The 20,511-nt window shown below is 48.9% G+C and overlaps 1 protein-coding gene across 3 annotated transcripts in view; it reads left to right on the top strand.

The window, feature by feature from the left end:
* The first annotated feature begins 922 nt into the window (after positions 1-922).
* Agfg2 (ArfGAP with FG repeats 2) overlaps positions 923-20,511 on the top strand; it is a 34,690-nt gene continuing 15,101 nt past the window's right edge. Inside the window, exons 1-3 of one of the 3 annotated variants that reach the window (XM_052167555.1) lie at positions 923-1,312; positions 17,521-17,614; positions 18,135-18,250. In XM_052167555.1, coding sequence (XP_052023515.1) covers positions 1,092-1,312; positions 17,521-17,614; positions 18,135-18,250 — 431 coding nt within the window. In that variant the 5' untranslated portion in view covers positions 923-1,091. Of the gene's footprint in view, positions 1,313-13,805; positions 13,938-17,520; positions 17,615-18,134; positions 18,251-20,511 lie in introns of those variants that run through there. The other 2 variants (XM_052167556.1, XM_052167557.1) reach the window with 2 other exon arrangements.

The following is a 20,511-nucleotide window of genomic DNA, read 5'->3' on the forward strand; positions in this document are numbered from 1 at the left end:
CTCTCCTTTGTCAGGCAGTGACCGAGGATGACTTCGAACTCCTGGCACTCCTACCTCCACTTCCCAAATGCTGGAATTACTGGCCTGTGCCACCATGCTGAGTTATATGCAGTGCTGGGGGGTGGGGGCGTTGAACCATGAGCTCAGTGCACGCTAGGCACAGTACCCAGCTGAGATACATCCCTGGCCACCGAGCAGAGTTCTTAAAATCAAAAGACTCAGATTCAAATTCTGGCTGAGCTACAAACCAGTTCTGTAATCCACTTCAAAATGCTTTCTTGAATATTTTTTACATAAGTTTATTTGTGTGCTTGTGTGTGTGTGTGTGTTCATGGAAATCAGACGGCAGCTTATACGAGTCGGTTTTCTTAGAGAAGTGGATCTGGGGAACAAGTTGAGGTTGTGCTTCATCCTTTAAGCATTTCTTCGGCATCCGCCCTCAGGTTTTTAACTTGACTCTAAAGTGGGGGCTCCTTCTATGGCTTGGATAAATAAAATATCTTTTTATAAAGCACTCCCCCTTCTTTATCTTTCCCTTTCTCCTCCAGCCCCTCCTAGGGCGATTTCTTTCTGATTTGCTTGTCTCTTGCCTCAGCCTGGAACGAGCCTTTGAAATTTGGCGGGAATTAGTATCAATCCGGAGGCTGAGCACTACGCACGCGCCGAACACCTCCTTTCTCTCGCATGCTAATTTTGCAACCTTCACAACCAATCAGCGTCAGCATAGGAGTCCGTGGCGAGAGGGGGCGGGGACAAGGAGGAGGGCACGCACTGTACTTGCATGGTGGGGGGGTCTTTGTGAACCAATGGAATAGACAGAAGGCCGGGTGGCAGTGGGGCGTGGTTCTGAAGCTCCAGCAACCGGAGGCGGTCCCGAATCGAACCAATTAAAGCAAGGAGGTGGGGGGAGACTAGCCAATCAGCGTGCAGAACAGGACGAGGAAGGGGGCGGCAGAGTCTCTCGCGGTCGTGGTCCGGGCTGCAGAAGCTGGTGTCAGGGTTGCCGGGCGTGCGAAGGCGGCGGAGGCGGGAAAGGCAGCGAGCGGTTAAAGGCGAGCGACCGCTGACTTGCAGAGGAACCTGGAGGAGAGATGGTGATGGCGGCTAAGAAGGGCCCGGGCCCGGGTGGCGGGGTTGGAGGGAGCAAAGCGGAGGCTGAAGCGGCTTCGGAGGTGTGGTGCCGCCGAGTGCGGGAGCTGGGCGGCTGCAGCCAGGCCGGGAACCGCCACTGTTTCGAGTGCGCCCAGCGCGGGGTCACGTACGTGGACATCACCGTGGGCAGCTTCGTCTGCACCACCTGCTCCGGCCTCCTGTGAGTGGATCCGGGGAGGGGAGGGAACTGGGTTCGGTTGGGGTGAGGCGAGTCTGCAGGAGCTCGGGGCGATCCAGGAGGTCAGAGGGGTAGCTCTGGCATCTACGTGGCTGCAGAAGGTCGTCTGCTGCAGAGGTGTGTCGTGGGGGGAAAGGGAAAAAGCGCAGGGGCACGGAAGACGAGACTGGAGTCGCGCTGCGGAGGAAGGGTGGGGGCTGTGGAAGGACACGAGGAGAGGATCGGAGAAACTCCCCGAGGGAGGCGAAGGCGAATTGCAGGTGGGGGAGAGAGAAAGTGTGGAGAATTGAAAGGAACTGGGCTGGGGTGGGGGAGGGACTTAAAGGGCCAGGAATTGACATAGACCTTTAAAGGGAACTTTAGCTGGGGTCGCATTGTATCTCGGAGGGTAGCGTGCTTGCCTAGCACGCTAGGCGCCCTGAGTTTCCATCCACACACTGTATAAAACCCGAGGAGTCGTGGTACACGCCTGTAATCCCAACACTAAGGGGCAGGTGGATCAGGAGTTCAAGGCCAAGCTCTACTACTTGAGACCCTCTCCGCACCACCAGAAGAAGGGGAGCTGAGGGGACCGGGGAGTGGGTGGAGGGAGAAGTGAAAGAAATAGGGAAGTCGAGACAAAAGTGCCCTGTTCTGCCTTGTCGTATGGTGTAGAAGAGGATGGATTGGCCCAGGCTGACAGCCTAGAGTGGCAGGTCTGCAGCCAGGGATCAGGTGCAGATCCTAATCTTTCAGGCTCTGGAATGCTAGCTCGAGGGTAGACGACTTACGAAATGTACTAAGGGCAGAGAGCCAAAGGGTTATCCTAGCGGATAGCTTAACTTTCCCGAAGAGAAGAGGAGCAGAATGGGATATTCTTCTCCTTTCACCGTTGCGTCCTCTGCCCCCGTTACAGTTACATTTGATTTCTTTGTTTTGCACTGTAGGGACATGGCTTGTGGGGATATCAAAGGATAACTTGTAGGAATCAGCAATCTGCTTCCACTACGTGGGCCCTGGGGATCAAACTCAGGTCAGCAGGCATGGTTATAAGCTGTTGCTGAGCCAACTTACCATTCCACTTTTTTTTTATGTCTTGAGACAGGATCTCATACAGCCCAGGCTGACTTTTAATTGACTAATTAAATGTAGCTAGGGCTAGCTTTGGAGCTCAGAATGCTCCCACCTCTACCTCTGTAATGGCTGGGATTAGAAGCATGCTTTGGAGTCATTCCTGAAGTGTCCTGAGTCTTATCTGGCAAACTGTAAATTTGGGAGACAGAGGCTTGGTTGTAAAATCCACAATGCTGCCTTCAGCCTGGACCGTATTTACAGTCCTAGTCACTTTTGAGTAACATCCCAGATTTCTGGTTATCTAGTATGCTCCTTCTCCATAGGAATTATTTAGCTAACATTGGATCTCTGGTCTTCTGATATTTTATTTTATACTCATTTCTAGTATTTTAGTACGCTGCTATCTTATTTTATTTTTTTTTAATAAGGAGAGCTCTCCTGTTCTTATATGCATACCAGTCTGAAAAAAACAAGGAGTATTCTTCTTACGTGACAGATGGGAGATCAAAAGCAGAAAGAGGTTTAGTAATTTACCCAGTGCCATATGGAGGATTCTGTTTCCAGCGTTTGTCATTTAGTATGAGTTATGATGGTAGGGAGACCAGAAATGAAGATCCCGGTGTCCTAGGGGACAGTTTGGAACTACGTCTCTACTACATTGTCACCCTCTTTTAAAAATTTCTATGGTTTTGTTGTTGTTTGAGACAGGGTCTCATGTAGTCCAAGCTAGCCTTGACTATGTAGCCAAGGATAGCTTTAAATGTCAGTTCCTTTTCCTGAGCGCTGGGATTACAGGTGTGCACTGACTGGGTTGTGAGATGCCAGGGTCCAACCGGGGCTTTTAGGGGTGCACTTGGACTGAGCGGTAGCCCCAGCCCTCCCATGGTCTCCCTTCTATATTGTGAGATTGAAAGTGGTTTTGGCCAAAGTTAAAACCACTGTGGCTGGACATGGGCCACCAAGTCCATGATCTCAACCCCAGGGAGACTGAGGCGGGACAGCGGTGAGTTTGAGGCTGGCCTAGATTATTTGGCTAAACCATATACAAACCCACGCACGCACGCACAGAGGACAGTGTGTGAGCTTGAGGGGATGGCTCAATGGATAAAGTGCTTGTTGTGAAAGCGTGAGGACCCAAGTTCAGATTCACAGAAACCAGGTAAAGCGCAGGAGAAACAGGTGGCCTGCTTGTGACCCTGTCACTTGAGAGGCTCTGGCTCAGAAGGGAGACCTTGCCTCCATATATAATAAAGTGGAGGGCAATCAGGGAAGGCACTCAATGCCTGCTGGCCTCTGCATGCACATACACACACACACATGTGACACGTATACACATGGATAACCCATATATTACAGCATATGATAAAAAAAAAAGCAAGCATAAATCTTGAAATGTTATAAAAAGCTAAATCTGTCTTGTTTTTCTGCTACTTGGGTTTGAACTCAGGACCCTGCACATGATGGGAAAGTACTCTACTATTGAGCTACAACCTCCCCCAACCCTCCAGGTCTGGGAAATCAAATTATCACATTTGGACAGAAGTGAAGAGAAGCCTTAGTGATCTCTCAGAGCTAGGTCCTGGGATGGGGGTGGGGACTGTCCGGAAAGCTGTTCCTGTGTTCTAATGCTAGTGGTGATGGAATGAAGATGTCCAACTCAGGGAGGGCTCGGGCTGGAGAGATGGCTCAGCCATTAAAAGTACTTCTTGCTTTTGCTGAAGACCCAGGTTCAGTTCCCAGCACTCACAAGGCAGCTCACAACCATCTGTAACTCCTGTTCAGAGGGAATCAGAGCAGCATCCTCTTTTGGCCTGCAAAACACACGAGGCATGCTTGTGGTGCACAGACATATATGGACGAAACAGTCATACATGTAATCTAAAAACAAGCAAAACAGATCCCAGTGGGTAATAATAAAAACCAACCAAACAGACAAAATGCCACCTTTTTTAAGGTCACTGTCAGCTACTTAGTAACTTTGGGGTCAGCCTGTGATATAAGAGATCTTGCTTTTCAAAGCAGAGATAGGCCGGGCGGTGGTGGCACTCGCCTGTAATCCCAGCACTCTGGTAGGCAGAGGCAGGGGGATTTCTGAGTTCCAGGCCAACCTGGTCTACAGAGTGAGCTCCAGGACAGCCAAGGCTACAGAGAAAGCCTGTCTCAATAAAACCAAATTTTAAAAAACCCAAAAAATAATAAATAAATAAATAAATAAATAAATAAATAAATAAAAACAGAGATAGGGTGAGGGATATGAATTAGTTGGTAAGAGTACCTGTTGACCTGGGTTCAATTCCCACCAGGTAGAAGGGAAGCAGAATCGATTCCCCAAGTCATTCTCGGGCCTCTACGCACAGGCCGCAGCACGGGTGTATACATACAACCAACCAATAAATGTAATTAAAAAAAAAAATTGGTGGGGGGGTCAAGGTCTCACTATACAGCTTGGGCTGTCCTAGAACTGGCCATGTAGACCAGGATGGCCTCAGACTTAGAGATCTGGCTACCTCTGCCTCCCAAATGTTGGAATAGAAGGCGTGCTGCTCTACAATGCTGAGCTTTTAATTTTTGGGGTTTTGATAAGATAAAGCTCTGCATAAGCAGGAAATGCTGACTTTGTTACCACTTTCTAGATTTGGTTTCAAGTATCCCCTGATAACCTTGGTCTTCTATAATGAATATCCCACAACCGGAACAGAAGGGAGGAGAGGACGAGGGATCTAGGCCATATTAAAAACCTGATTTCTTCTGCTAGAGAAGTTATTAACTGCTTCCGCATCAGTGCGCAATTTGTAGAATCTTCGACCTGTCCCTGGAGGTCACTGTCACAGCTGTCGGTCTCATTAATGAAAGCCACACACCTGAGCTGGGGAGATGACCCTCTGGTTAAGGGTGCTTGCTTGATTCCCTGGACCCACGTGGTAGGAGAGACTCCTTCGAGTCCTCTGATCTTCATGGGAGCACTGTGACACATATGTAATGCACATGTACACACACACATGCGCGTGCACACACATGCACACACACATGTGTGCACACACATGTGCACACACATGTGCACACACACACATGTGCACCCACATAAACAAATGACTAGAGGATGACTCGGTATTTGATAGTTTTTGCCCAGAGGACCAGGGTTCAGTTCTCAGCACCTACATTGTAGCTCACAACTACCTGTAACTACAGTTCCAGGAGATCCAATGCCTTCTTCTGGCTTCTGAGGACACCAGGCATACATGTGGTACACATACATATATATTCAAGCAAATAAAAACACATTATATATATTTGGTTTTTCAAGACAGGGTTTCTCTGTGTAGCCCTGGCTGTCCTGGAACTCACTATGTAGACCAGGCTGGCCTCAAACTCAGAAATCCGCCTGCCTCTGCCTCCCAAGTGCTGGGATTAAAGGAATGTGCCACTACTGCCCAGCTCAAAAATATTTTTTTTTTTAAATCTTAAGATAAAATTTATTTTTTAAAATTGTTGACTCCTGTGACTTAGGTAAACACTGGATGGAGATTTTATGGCCTAGTGGAATTGTGGTAGGAGAGACTTGTTCAAGTCCTTCAAAAGACTCCAGGAGGGCTGGCTTTGCTGTGTCTGTAGGTACCTCAGGCTGGATGGCCTGCTGAGAATCGTCTGTTCCCACAGGCTTCAGTAAGAGAACTCACCTCGCAGTGAGATTGCTAGATGGCTCAGTGGGTAAAGGGGCTTGCTGTCAAGGCTGACAACCTGAGTTCAATACCCAGGACCCACTTGGTGGAAAGAAAAAGCTGATTCCAAAAGGTTGTTCTCTGACCCCCATATAGGAGTATGATGACACCCATAACAGAATAATAGATAAATAAACAAACACATAAATGAATGAATGAATAAATGATTAGGTTGGATTTTCCCAAGGTCCGTAAAGTCGATGGCCCACACATTAAGATTTTGTGGTGACGGTTAGGGAGAAACAGTAGTCAGCCAACAGCCTGCATATCTCTTTATTTGGGTCGTTGGAAGATTTCAGCGGAATACCTGAAGCCCCGGCTGCTCCCTTGGGCCGTGGAGATACAGCTCACAAGCTGACCGCAGTGTAGCCTGTCTGTGTATAAGCAGTAGCGTGTCTCCTCAGGCACAGCAGAGCTGGGTGGGTTCTTGCACAGCCGTGTGAGCACGCATGAAGGTGTGATGCAAAGAAAAGACCTGGAGAGACTGCGCAGCTGCTGAACCCACTTGCCTTGTCTTAGTCTGTTTTCTGTTGCTGTGGTAAAACACCATGAGCAAAAGTAACTTGCGGAGGGCAGGGCATATTTGATTTACATGTTCTAATCACAGTCCCTCATGAACGGAAGTCTGGGTGGGAAGTCGAGGCAGAGGCCATGGAGGGGTGCTGCTTACTGGTTTGCTCTCCCTGGGTCTCGCAGCTACCTTCCTGATGCAATCCAGGACCACCTGCCCTGGGATGTACCACCTACGGTGGGCTGGCCCTTCCCTTGTCAATCATTCGTCAAGACCTGCTCCCATAGAGGACCTACAGGCTAGTGTGATGGAGGCAATTCCTCAACTCACATTATCTCTTCCTGGAAGACTCTAGCTATGCCAAGGACACCCACAAAACAGGAGGACATGAGTTCAAATCCCCAGGGTCAATTGGGCGTGGTGGCGCACCGAGGAGGCTGAGGGCAGCTGGATCTCTCTCTGCAAAATTCCAGGCCAGCCTGGTTTACACAGACAGGGAGTACCAGGCTAGGCAGGGCTGGGGGTGGCTCTATGTGTGTCTGTTTCCCCAGTGCTGAGGGGGAGGGGTGGGGGGAGGACAGGAGGATTGCAGGGGGGAGGGGGAGGTGGCCAGCTCCAATGAGAGACCCCATCTCAGGAAGAAGATGGAGACTAACACAGCGGCTCACCCAACGCCCGCCTCTACCTCTGTAAATGCTGTCATGGGTGTGTGTGTCTCTGTGTGTGTGTGTCCACATATACTGCACACAGCACAAATTAAATTTTAAAATGTAGTCTTTGTTAAAATGAAGAGCTTTTTTTTTTTGGTTGCCCTTTTCCCTGGCTGTCCAGGAACTCTTTCTGTAAACGAGGCTGGCCTCGGACTGGCCATGTAGCCAACGGTGGCCTTGAATTTCTAATCCTCCTGCCCCTACCTCTCAGGTGCTGGATTACGGACACACACTACACTGCTGTTTCCAGTTTATGAGGATTGAATTTAAGGTTTCTTGCACACCAGGAGGCAACTCTACCGACTAAGTTACACCCCCAACCCCGAGGAGCAGACTGAAGAGAGCTTTCCAGTCCCACCGTTAGCACCATAGTCTGAGAAAGGAAGCAGCAGGGGACACTTGATCTTAAAGGCCATTTTTCTGTAACTGTTATAAACATGGCTGCCTTTCAGAGAGGAGTTCTGGGGCAGCGGGCACAACTGCCAGGGATCTCAGTTGGCCTGGTTGGCCAATGCAGTGGGAGCGCCTGTTCCAGCGGAAGCCGAATTTCCTGAGGTCTGGGGGGGGGGGGGGAAATCACATTTTATTTATTTATTTTTATACATATTTAGTGTGTGTGTGTGTGTATGTGTGTGTGTTATATGTGTGTGGGTATGTGTGTGTATGTGTGTGTGTTTGTGTGAGTGTGTATATGTATGTATGTGTGTATGTGTGTGTATGTGAGTGTGAGTGTGTTATATATGTGTGGGTATGTGTGTGTATGTGTGTGTTTTATATGTGTGTGAGTGTGTATATGTATGTGAGTATGTGTGTATGTATGTGGGTGTGGGTGTGTGTGAGTGTGTATATGTGAGTGTGTGTGTGTGTATGTGAGTGTGTGTGTATATGTATGTGAGTGTGTGTATGTGGGTGTGTGTGTATGTGAGTGTGAGTGTGGGTATGTATGCGAGTGTGTATATGTGAGTGTGTGTGTGAGTGTGTGTGTGTGAGTGTGTATGTGTGTGAGTGTGTGTGTGAGTATGGGTGTGTATGTGTGTGTGAGTATGGGTGTGTATGTGTGTGTGTGCATATGTGTGTGCATGGGTGTGTGTGCATCACCGTGTGAAGGCCAGAGGACAGCTTGATGAACGGATGGATGTGGTCCCTGAGTTCCTACTTAGTGACAGGTATCTTTCTTTACCCCCTGAGCCATCTCATTGCCCAGAATTCTACATTTCACATTAGCATGCAGGCATCCTAAACCTTCCCCTTCATGTATGTGCTTGTATGTCCTCTCTCTCTCCTCCCCCTCCCTCCCTCTCTCCCTCCCTGTCTCTCTGTCTCCCCTCTTTCTTTTCTTTTTCTTTATTTTCCTTCTCACTCACTGAAGCTGAGTTCAGACACCCCAGAAGAGGGCATCAGATCCCATTACAGATGGTTGTGAAGCCCCCATGTGGTTGCTGGGAATTGAACTCAGGACCTCCAGAAGAGCAGTCAGTGCTCTTAACCAACCGCTGAGCCCTCTCTCCAGCCCCCCTCTTTTCAAGACAGGGTTTTGCTGTGTAGCCCTGGAACTTGCTCTGAAGTCCAGGTTGGCTTCGAACTTACAGAGATCCACCTGCCTCTGCCTCCTGAGTGCTGGGCTTCGTATTTATTGAGGTCTTTTCTCAGCTGTAGCAGTCACCTGACATGCCCGTGTGAGGGCCTGAGATTAGCCACTGGTTCGTGCGTTTCTAAATTTGCATGTGTTTATGTGGGGGCTACCTCAGATGTAGGTGACAAATTTGATCTAGTTTTGATCATTTTGTTTTCCTCGGATACCTAACTTCTTTCTTTCTTTCTTTCTCAGGCAGTATTAGGGATTGAACCCCAAGTCTCATACATATAAGGCAAGCGCTCTGCCAGTGAGCTACAGCCCCAGGCCCCAACACCTAATTTATTTAACCAGGATTGAACCCCAACATACACATATAACCTTTTTATTTATTTATTTATTTATTTTTTATTTTATTTTATTTTATTCATTTTATTTTATTTTATTTTATTTTATTTTATTTTATTCTATTCTATTCTATTTTATTTTATTGGTCTTTTCAAGACAGGGTTTCTCTGTGTAGCCCTGACTGTCCTGGAACTCACTCTGTAGACCAGGCTGGCCTCGGACTCAGAAATCCACCTGCCTCTGCCTCCCAAGTCCTGGGATTACAGGCGTGTGCTACCACTGCCAGGCCACAAATAACTTTTAATGTTTTCTTATTACCTTTACTTACTTATTTGTGTGAGCGCCATGTGTGCAGAGGTCAGAGGTCAGCTTGCAGGAGTTGGATCCGGAGGATCTAGCTCAGGTCGTCAGGCTTGGCAGCACGCACCTTTACCTTCGTCTGCCAAGCCATCTTAGAAGCCCTTGTATTGTTTTTGAGACAGGGTTTTATGTAGTCCAGGCTAGCCTTTCCCACCCTCCCACTCCCACCCCCGCCATATAACCAAGACTGGCCTTTTACCTCACAAATGCTGGGTTTACTGGCCTGGCAATGGTTTCATGTAGCCTAGGCTAGCCTCCACGTCCCTTCATATCAGATGCAATACTTCTAACTCTCCCACAGGATGATATCCCTGGCTTCCGATGCTTAAAGTGAGGTAGAAATTGTTACTACAAAGCCCCTCCCGAGCTGGTATGGTGGCGTGCCCGTGTAAACCAGAGCTCCTGAGGCGTAGGCGGGGAGAGTGGGGGGCTAGAGTTCCAGGGCAGCCTCGGAATATCTGTCTTTTCTTGGTTTGTCTGTGTATTTGTGTGTTTGTGTGTACACACAACCATGTGGGGGCCAAGGGATAACCTGGGGTGTCAGCCGCCACCCACCTTGCTTTTGGGGGACCGGGAACCTACTGATGAAGCTAGCCTGCCTCTTGGGCTTGTAACCACATTCCGCTTTCTTCATGCAGATTCTGGGGTTCGAACTCTGGTCCTTGTGCTTGCTGAGCCCTTTCCCTGACTTCTTAAAAGTCCCTTCTTATTCAGGCTTTCTCAAAAGTGCCTGTGGGACCAACCACTGTGTGCAAAGAGAAATACTGCATTCCTTTTTTTGTCACCAAAGCAGGCCGTGCCTCTGTGCGCTGCGCTGGCCGCGGGTCGCCCCTGATTAATGCTTCAGGTCTCAATGGCGGGCGCCTTTCACTCCCGCCTAGCCTCAGACTTGACTTGGGCGGTTCTCCAGGCAGGCGTGTACAGAGATGTGCACTGGCAGCTCTTCCTTTGAAAGCAGTACACCTCGCCCCGACCCCCCCCCCCCCCGCCCCAGGTGATGCGTGCCTCAGTTTCCCTACCGGACTCACTAGAAGTGGTTCTTGATGAAGCGCCCTCTGTCTGCGGGCGGAAGGAAGGTGTGCCCGGCTGTCGGTCCCCAGCTCAGTACTTTTCCATCTGGGTGAAGTGGAAAGCACACATGCACCTTGCCCTGTTTATCTCCCTTTCTTCCCTCCCCTCCCCCTCGCCTCTCATGGGCACCTTAGCTGGGCAGAGGTAGACGGCGCAATTTCATTTGCTCATTGACTTAGCCTTCCGTGTATGGGCGTGCGTGGGGGCGTGGCCGTGTGCTGCTGTTGTTACTTGGGGATTATCCACCCGGTGGGTGTTTTGTTTTGTTTTGTTTTGAGACACTGTCTCTCTGTGTAGCCCTGGCTGTCCTGGAACTAGCTCCATAGACCAGGCTGGCCTCCAGCTCGAGAGATCCTCCTGCCTCTGCTTCCTGAGCAGTGGGGTTAAAGGGGTGTGCGCCATCATGTGTGGTGGCCTGGCTTTTGCTCTCGACATCAGACTCAGGTCCCTGTGCTTATTTTGCCATCCCCAAAGCCCCCGATTTATTTATTCGTTTTATATTAGAGGTCCATGAACAACTTGAAAAGCCTCTAAGAACCTAATTTTTAAAAAAAAATAGAGAGGAGGAGGCTGGAGAGATGGCTCAATGGTTCAGAGCACTGACTGCTCTTCCAGAGGTCCCAAGTTCAATTCCCAGCAACCACATGGTGGCTCACAACCATCTGTAATGGGATACAATGCTGCCTTCTGGTGTGTCTGAAGACAGCTACAGTGTACTCATATATATAATTTTTTAAATGAAATAAATAAATAAATAAATAAATAAATAAATAAATACGGGATGAAGAAGAAGATGAAAAGAAGCTGGCACGGTGTCATAGGTCTGAAATCCTAACACAGAGACTGGATGACTTACAAATTGAAGGCTAGCCTGGGCTACGTAGAGCTGATCTCAAAAAAAGCAGATGAAAGGCCAGTAAGATGGCTCCTGGGGTCCTACCTGCAAGGCGAGGACCTGAGTTTAATCTCTAGTCTCTCTAAGGAGGAAGGAGACTCCCTAAAGCTGTCCTCTGACCTCCACAAGCACTCTGTGACACACACCACCAGGGACACACAGGTAATAAGGGAGCCTGTGAGGCGGGCCAGTATGCAAAGGTACTTGCTGTCTAATGATTGATTGATTGATTGATTGGTAGATAGATAGATAGATAGATGTAATTTTTTTAAGCAGAACAAAAGAAAAAGAAGGAGCTGGGGATGGTGGCACACCCCTGTGATCCTGGCACTTAGGAGGTGGGAAGAAGAAACAGGTGACAAACAGAACCAGGAGGGGAACTGTGTAAAGGCTTGAGGGTGGCGGGGAGCGGAGCCAGCAGGGCTGTCAGGTGCGTGCCTGCCGGCACTGCACAGTGGGAGTGTTGTTTGTCTTCACAGTTGAGCAAGGAGTGAGGTGGATTGAAGCAGAATTTATGTCAGAGTTTTTGAAAGTAGTGAAATTGACCGTGGAGCAGGGTGACTTGGGGACCTTCCCCCTAGCAGGGACTTCTCCGTACGAGTCAACGAAGTCAGCTCGGTGGCTAGCGGAGCCTGCCCCCGAGCCTGACAACCTGAGCTCAGTTCTCAGGACACTCGGAGGAAAGAGAGAAGTGACTCCTACCTGTTGTCCTCTGACACACCTGGAGGCTGGGGCACACGCTACCTACATGGATGGAAAAGGCTTGTTTGTTTGTTAGAAAAGAGCTAAACGGCTTTGGCTATCCCTTGATCACAAGGAGCAGAGCGGAGCTTCTAGCAGGAGAGAAACCCAAGTCCAGGTTGTATGAAGGCGAGCACACGCGTTCAGAGGAAAGGACTTCCCAAGTTTGAAAGTGGCACCGAGGAGGAGTTAGCTGCTGGGTGGAACTGGTTTTTTTCCACTGTTGACCTGACAGAACCTTCTTATCTCAGCCTCTCAGCGGGTTTGATGCTTCCATGGATAGAGATCTGAGCAAAAATATAGGGCAGCTTGACAGCGGTGAGGCGTGGTAGGGCGGAGATACTCATGTGTTTAATAAAACCAAGGAGGAGGGGAGACGGACAGCAAGGGGCCTGGAAGGCTGGTTGTCTGTACGGGAAAGAAGTTGCCTTTGCAGAGGAGTTTCGGAGTCTTTTGGATGCTATTAGGAGCCTGGTTTTTAAAAGAAAGGAAAAAGAGAGAGAAAGAGAGAGGGAAGGAGGGTGGGCCAGGGATGTAGCTCGGTTGATAGGATGGTTGCTAGCATGCAGGAAGCACAGAGTTGATCATGAGGATCCCATAAATTGGGCATGGCCACCGAGGGTGCACCAGTGCACTCCTAGCATTCGGGAGGTGGAGGCAGAAGAGTCCAGCACCAGCCTCTGCTGTAGAGCAAACTCAAGGTCCAGCCTAGGCTACATGTTTCAGAAAGAAGTAGGAAGGGAGAGGAATGAATGCGGTAATAACACTGGCGGGAAGCTTAGGCCGTAGTCATCCATTTACTCTCGGTCTCTTCCTCCTTGGGATTCAGAGATGCTCAGCGGGTGACAGCTCTGAGTTTGAAACCCCGTCAAAAGCTAGGCACGTACCTGTAACAGTAGCCGTGTGGAAGGTGGAAGCAGGGGGATTGCTGGGATTTGCTGACTGACAGCCTTGCTCCAGGTTCAGCCTTGGGAATAAGGCTGATAGGCCAGAATCTAATGTCTTTCCCCAGCCTCCCCACAGGCTTGTGTGTATGCGCACACCACACACCCATTAATAAACTAATTTAAGTTCTTTTAAAATGATTGCCCTATTCAAGTAAATTTAATCTCTGCGTTTGCCTAGTGTGGGTTCGCCATCACACCAGGGCAGGAACTCCTTCTCATTTGGGGATGTTGTGGGAAAGGACCTGAGTTTTGTTGGGGACACTGGGTGCGAGCCAGAGGGTTGGGTCTGTTTCATTCCAGGCCGGTGAGTCACATCTGGCCTATCACATGACCCTGGAACTCACATGACCCTGGACTGGACCCAACTAAATGCAAAACACCTAGGCCACTCAGCTGCTGTCAGGAGAGGGCTTCTACATCTGTGTTCCTAGCTAGCGGTAGCCTCTGTATGATTCAGAGAGACATCGTCTGACTCATAGGCCCTATAAGTAGGCCCTCTTCCCCGGGGCTGCAGCCTCTTTGTGGGGTGTTCTCCCTGCCCCCCGAGACTGACTGTGGTTATTCATAATCCAGCCCTCAGACATCAAGGTCAGAGCTGTGCTCTCTGTCCTGTACTGCAGAAACACCCTGTTCCCTTCAGATGCATTCAGGCCCCGTGTTTTCCAGTCACTTCCTGACGGTGAGTCTGCTGTCCTCTCTCAGTTGATTCCTGCCTGGGTTTCCCCTCCCTCTCCCTCCCCTCCCTGTCCCCCTCACAAGGAAGCAGCCTCTGTGTTTACAACTGCTAACAGTTCCTGGTTGTCCTTTGCAGGAAATGTCAGTGACCTTCTTATGATAGATTTAGAATCTGTTTTTCTAATGTAAACATAATAAATTTCACTGTTCCCATGACGGGTTCTCTTCCTTCCTTACTGCTAACATCCTGAATCATTCTCTTCAATCCATCAAGTGTCTGACTGGGTGGCATCTATTGCGATGAATACACTTAGATAGGCTTCCTGAGTCCCCACCCTTTGTGTGTGTGTGTGGGTGTGTTTCCATGTGTGTGGCGCGCATGCGCGAGCACCTTCGTGTGCACAGACTTGCGTGGAGACCCGAGGTCAACCTCTAGAGTCATTTCTCAGCTACTGGAGTGGCTGGGATATAGATAGCTCATGTGCTGGAGTGTTCATGTCCAGCACTTGGGAAGTGGAGACAGTGGGGTTGGGAGATCAAGGTCATCCTCAACCACATAGCAAATTCAAGGCCAACCTGGACTATCCATGACCCTGTCTCAAAAATAAGAGAAGGAAGCAGGCTGCCTCAGATTAAAAACCAAACCATTAGTGAGCAAGCGCTCGGAGAGACTCCCTGGGAAACCTGACCCCGGCAGACTTCAGGATAGCTCCTGTTTAAGAGCTACTGTTTGCTACAGCACACACGTTCTGTGTCTGCTTCCCTCTCATCTTTCCTTGGATATCACCCTCTTGGATACTGCTTGCCATTTTATAAGGCCATCTGGAGAGTCCTTACTCAAAAGTCTAGTGGCAGAATGGCTGGGACATGACCTCGTCTGTAGCCTCCTGGGTCCCAGTCTTCGCTAAAATCCCTCAATGAGCAATTTTATCACCCAAGAGCAGCCGTCCTTCCCTGTTCTCTCTGTGGCTTGGCTTCTGCCCTGTCTCCAGCCTCTGCCATCACCTTCGTGTCGTGCATGCTACCTGTGAGTGTGAATATATATATTTCTCACTGAAATCTTTATTATTTTATGTGTATATATACATGCATACATGCATGCCTGTATGTTTGTGTGGATCGTGTGGGAGTAGTGCTATCTGAGACCAGAAGAGGGCATCAGATCCCCTGGAAATGCCAATGGTTGTGAGACACCGTGTAGTTGCTGAGAATCTGACCCAGGTCCCCGGCAAGACCAACCAGTACTCTAAACTGCTGAGCCTTCTCTCCAGCCCCATATTTTCATTCATTTATTTTTTTGAGACAGGGTCTCATCTCCCTGGCTGGCTTTGAACTTGCTATATAGCCAAGGATGGCCTCTTCTACCTCCCAGAACTGATTTTCTACCACCACACCTGGTTTACCCAGGACTTCATATAAACGTCCTACCAACTAAGCTATGGTCCGAGCCCTACTCAGTATTTAGAAACCGAAGAGGCCTGATCATCAGACACTTTCTTGCGTGCGTCTGCGGTCTCTCACTTCCTGGTCTGATTTATTTGTTTTGGCTTGGCTGCTTTTGTTTTAAGATGAGGGCAGTGCTCCAGACCGGAGTACAGTTTAATGTATAAAGTTAGGAAGACTTGGGGGCTGGTGAGATGGTTCAGTGAGCGAAGGCCCTTGCTGCCAAGCCAGTCAATCCCCACGGTGTGAGGAGAAAATGAAACCTGCAGGTTGTCCTCTGAATTCCACACATGCGCTATGGAGTGTGCACACCATGAATAAGTAAATAGATACATTTAACTTCAGAAAGGAAAAGGGGGCTGGAGAGACAGCTCAGCAGTTAAGAGCACTGACTGCCGGGCGGTGGTGGCGCACGCCTGTAATCCCAGCACTTGGGAGGCAGAGGCCAGCAGATTTCTGAGTTCGAGGCCAGCCTGGTCTACAGAGTGAGTTCCAGGACAAGCCAGAGCTACACAGAGAAACCCTGTCTCAAAAAAACAAAACAAAACAAAATGAGGGTTGGAGAGATGGCTCAGAGGTTAAGATCACTGACTGCTCTTGCAAAGGTCCTGAGTTTAAATCCCAGCAACCACATGGTGGCTCACAACCATCCGTAATGAGATCTGACTCCCTCTTCTGGTGTGTCTGAAGATAGCTAGAGTGTGTGTGTGTGTGTGTGTGTGTGTGTATACTATATATACACACATACAGATTTTTTTTTTTTGGGATTTGGTTTTATATAATATAATCCGCCTGCCTCTGCCTCCCAAGTGCTGGGATTACAGGTGTGCGCCACCACCGCCCGGCTAAGCAGTCCCTTTTATAGTAGGCCAGGACTACCTGGCTGTTGCCAGGTAACTGTGGGGGTGGAGTCCAGACAGAATACCACCATTCCTCCCTTTGGTTTTGTTAAAAAAAAGAAAGCCTGGGCGGTGGTGGTGGTGGTGGTGGTGGCACATGCCTTTAATGCTAGCACTTGGGAGGCAGAGGCAGGCGGATTTCTGAGTTTGAGGCCAGCCTGGTCTACAGAGTGAGTTCCAGGACAGCCAGGGCTACAGAAGCCCTGTCTCAAAAAACCAAAAAAAAAAAAAAAAAAAAAAAAGAAGAAGAAGGAGGAGGAGGAGGAGGAGGCGGAGGGAAAAAAAAGAAAAATTAGAGGTGATGGCAAAGCAGGAATAGGATGGATCATCGTGATATCTGGTTGCTTCATGCTGACATTGGGGGCGACGTGTCTCTGGGGAACCTAGAGGGATGGGGATGGGAGATGTTTGTCCAGTCTTAGGAGAGTTAGCTGCTTCCTTGCTGTCCAGGGTCTGTGGAGATCTGAGGATAGGTCAGAACAGATACAGTAGAAGCTGTCTGAGAGGAGATTGGAGCATCTGAAGGTTGCTTCTCTGGATGTCCTGGGTGTAGTTAGGGTCTGGATTTGACAAAATGTTGATACATTATTATAGATAGAAATAAGATTAAGTACATTTGGGAGAAAGAAAATATTTTTCTTAAGGTGTACATTTGAAACCCAGAGGAATCCCACCCTTTGGAACAGGTAGCACGTGGGAACTTTGGGAGATGTCCTTATCTGGATGGAGCCTATTTGGTCCTTCTATTGTGTGGGTCTCAGGCCCGTGGATCATCAAGCTCCTATACCCTCTAAAAAACCATCTTGCTGGTCCTTGGCAGGACTTTCTTGTTGATGGCTTTTTGTTTGTTTTCCAATATTGGGGATTGAACCAAAGGCCTTAGTGTATATACTAAGTCAACCAATTTTTAACTGATAAACTATATTCCTAGCCCATCCCTGGGGGATTCTAGGCAGGGGCTCTACCACTGAGCCACGCCCCCAGCCCCTCATTGGAGGATTCCAGGCAGAGGCTGTACCACTGAGCCACGCCCCCAGCCCCTCATTGGAGGATTCCAGGCAGAGGCTCTACCACTGAGCCACGCCCCCAGCCCCTCATTGGAGGATTCCAGCAGGGGCTGTACCACTGAGCCATGCCCCAGCCCTGGATGGTGTCCTGAGACCATCTTATGTGCTGTTACTTGTCTCCGTCCTCACTCCTGTGCACACGCCTCCCACAGCTCCCTTCTCTATTTCTGCTCTGCAGGAGAGGCCTGAACCCCCCTCATCGAGTCAAGTCCATCTCCATGACAACTTTCACTGAGCCGGAAGTCCTATTCCTCCAATCTCGTGGAAATGAGGTGAGCAGCCCCCAAGGGAGGAGGTGGAGTCTGCGGCTATTAGACCCTGGGTAGCAAAGCTTTGCCTCAAAGTGGTTGGAAAACCCAAAAGTTTGTTTGCATTTCTCTATTTAGTGTGTCTGTGTGTGTGTGTCTATCTATGGTAATGGAGGACATCCTTAATGAGTTGGTTCTCTGCTATTACTATCTGGGTCCTAGGGATCCAGTACAGGCCGTCTGCTTTTTTGCCAGCCCCCAAAGTTTCTTTTGGGATGAATGTTTTTCTTCCATATTTTTAGTATGTGCTGTTGTTTGCCTTTGGTGTACTGTATGTTTACATAAGGCCTGACCTATTCGATTGTAAACTGTGGGGCAGGGATTATGTCTGTTTTGTTGGTGAATGTGGATCCCCCAACACAGACACTGTATCCAAGCTCAGTAGATATTTCATCTTTGAAGATATTGTCCCGATGTCGTTAATCAGAGGTTCACTAACGGTGCCATTTACACGGTGGCCTTTGGGCCGCTTCCGTCCCTTCAGGTCTGCCGGAAGATCTGGCTCGGCCTGTTCGATGCTCGGACATCGCTGATGCCAGATTCCAGGGATCCTCAGAAGGTGAAGGAGTTTCTCCAAGAAAAATATGAGAAAAAAAGATGGTAAGGAGGAAGAAAGAGACATGTCCAAGGCAGTTTGTACGAAAACACCATTTCCAAAATATTATTGGTGTTTTTCTCTGACCAAGTTTGGAGTAGGTCTTTTTCTTGCCCCGACTCCCAAATTCAGTTAGAGCTAAATTCTGATTTCAAAGTAACAAGTTGAAACTGAGAGAGCATATTGCTTCATGCCTGTAATCCCAATATTCTGGGAGACTACAGCAAGAGAACTCGAGGATGGGAGTGGTGCACACCTTTAGTCCCAGCACTCTGTAGACAGAGGCAGGTGAATCTCTGAATTTGAGGCTACCCTGATCTACAAAACTTGTTCCAGGACAGCCAGGGCAACACAGAGAAACCCTGTCTCAAAAAACAAAAACAAAAACAAGAAAAAAAAGAAAAGAAAAAAATTTAAGGTTATCCTTGGCCACTGAGTAAGATTGGGACAAACCTGGGCTACTTGAGATCCTATTCCAAAATAATGAAATAAGAAATTAACATGAAGCCGGGCGGTGGTGGCGCACGCCTCTAATCCCAGCACTCTGGGAGGCAGAGGCAGGCGGATTTCTGAGTTCGAGGCCAGCCTGGTCTACAGAGTGAGTTCCAGGACAGCCAGGACTACACAGAGAAACCCTGTCTCGAAAAAACCAAAAAAAAAAAAAAAAAAAAAAAAAAAAAAAAAAGAAATTAACATGAAACCAGGAGTGGTGGCGCACACCTGTAATTCCAGCACTTGGGAGGCAGAGGCAGAGGCAGGCGGATTTCTGAATTCGAAGCCAGCCTGGTCTACAGAGTGAGTTCCAGGACAGCCAGGGCTACACAGAGAAACCCTGTCTCGAAAAAACAAAAAAAAAACAAAAAACAGAAATTAACATGAGGGGCTGGAGAGATGGCTCAGCAGTGAAGGGCACTGACTGCTCTTCCAAAGGTCCAGAGTTCAAATCCCAGCAACCACATGGTGGCTCACAACCATCTGTAATGGGATCCAATGCCCTCTTCTGTTGTGTCTGAAGACAGCTACAGTATACTCATATACATAAATAAGTAATTAAAAAAAAGAAATTAGCATGAAAGAAGAACTTGTTATGAGTCATTTAACCCTGCAGTTCTGTTTGTTTAAGGCATGTAGCCCAGGTTGACCCTGAACTCTATACATCCAAGGACAGCCTTGAACTTTGGATTCCTCCGATGCTGCCTTCTGAGGGTGGGGGTTACAAGTAGACACCACCCCATGTCACGTATGTGGTGTTGGGAATCAAACCAAGGGCTTCATGTATGTTTGGCCAGTGTTCTACCCACAGAGCCACACCCCCCAGCCCTGACCCTGCGGTCTTGATGTCCTCTCTCTTGGGGAATGATTGGAGCCAGGAGGCAGGTTTCTACAGCTCAGTAGATCTTGTGTGTGTGTGTGTGTGTGTGTGTGTGTGTGTGTTGTGGGTTTCAGGGATCGAATGCAGATCATCAGGCTTGGCAGCAAGCACCCTAACCTACTGAGCCAAATTGCTGGCCCTCCAGTTTTTGAGGTGGAGTCTTTCACCCAACACAGTGCTTTGCCAGTTTAGCTAGATTGGCTGCCTGGTGTGCCCAGAGGCCTACTGTCTCCATTCTGAGAGCTGGAACTATAGACAGATCTTCTTCCCAGCACACCTAACTGTGTATGCGATCTGAACTCGAGGCCCCGTGGTTATTCAACAAGCACCTTACCCACTGAGCCATCTCCGAGACCACCTCGCTGGGGTCTCCTAGCATTAAGATGCTTACAGAATAAAGGCTGTGTGCGTGCCGGGAGTGGGATGGGCGTTTGCTCCAGCAAGAACTGGAGGTCAGGGCAGACTGCGCACCATGCTGGATTAGATACAGAGGCGCTCTCTGTGGGACTGAGGAGAAAGCCGTGGAAGTGCGGTGGTGCAGCCTGGTGACCCAGCTACTGCAGAGACTGAGAGGCGGGGAGGGAGTGTCCGGGGCCTGTTTGGACTGTGGAAAGGAATTCATGGCCAGCCCTGGCAAGTCTGTGAGACCCTGTCCCAGAATAAAAAGTACAGAAAGGGTTTCAGTGTAACCTGTGGAGGCCCTGGGTTCGATTCCTAACACTGAGAGAAAGAGAGATGGGGGGGGGGGAGACCCAGAGAGAAAGGGTCACCTCTACAATGAAGTTGGAAAATAAGATCATTCTTCACCTGTATCCGTATTATCATATCTGTGACTCCTTAAAACTGAGATGCCTTGAGAGGTCCGAAGGAGAGACATCCATTATTTTATACAAA

This window comes from Apodemus sylvaticus, chromosome 22 (genome assembly GCF_947179515.1).
Source record: "Apodemus sylvaticus chromosome 22, mApoSyl1.1, whole genome shotgun sequence".
Taxonomy (NCBI): Eukaryota; Metazoa; Chordata; class Mammalia; order Rodentia; family Muridae; genus Apodemus; species Apodemus sylvaticus.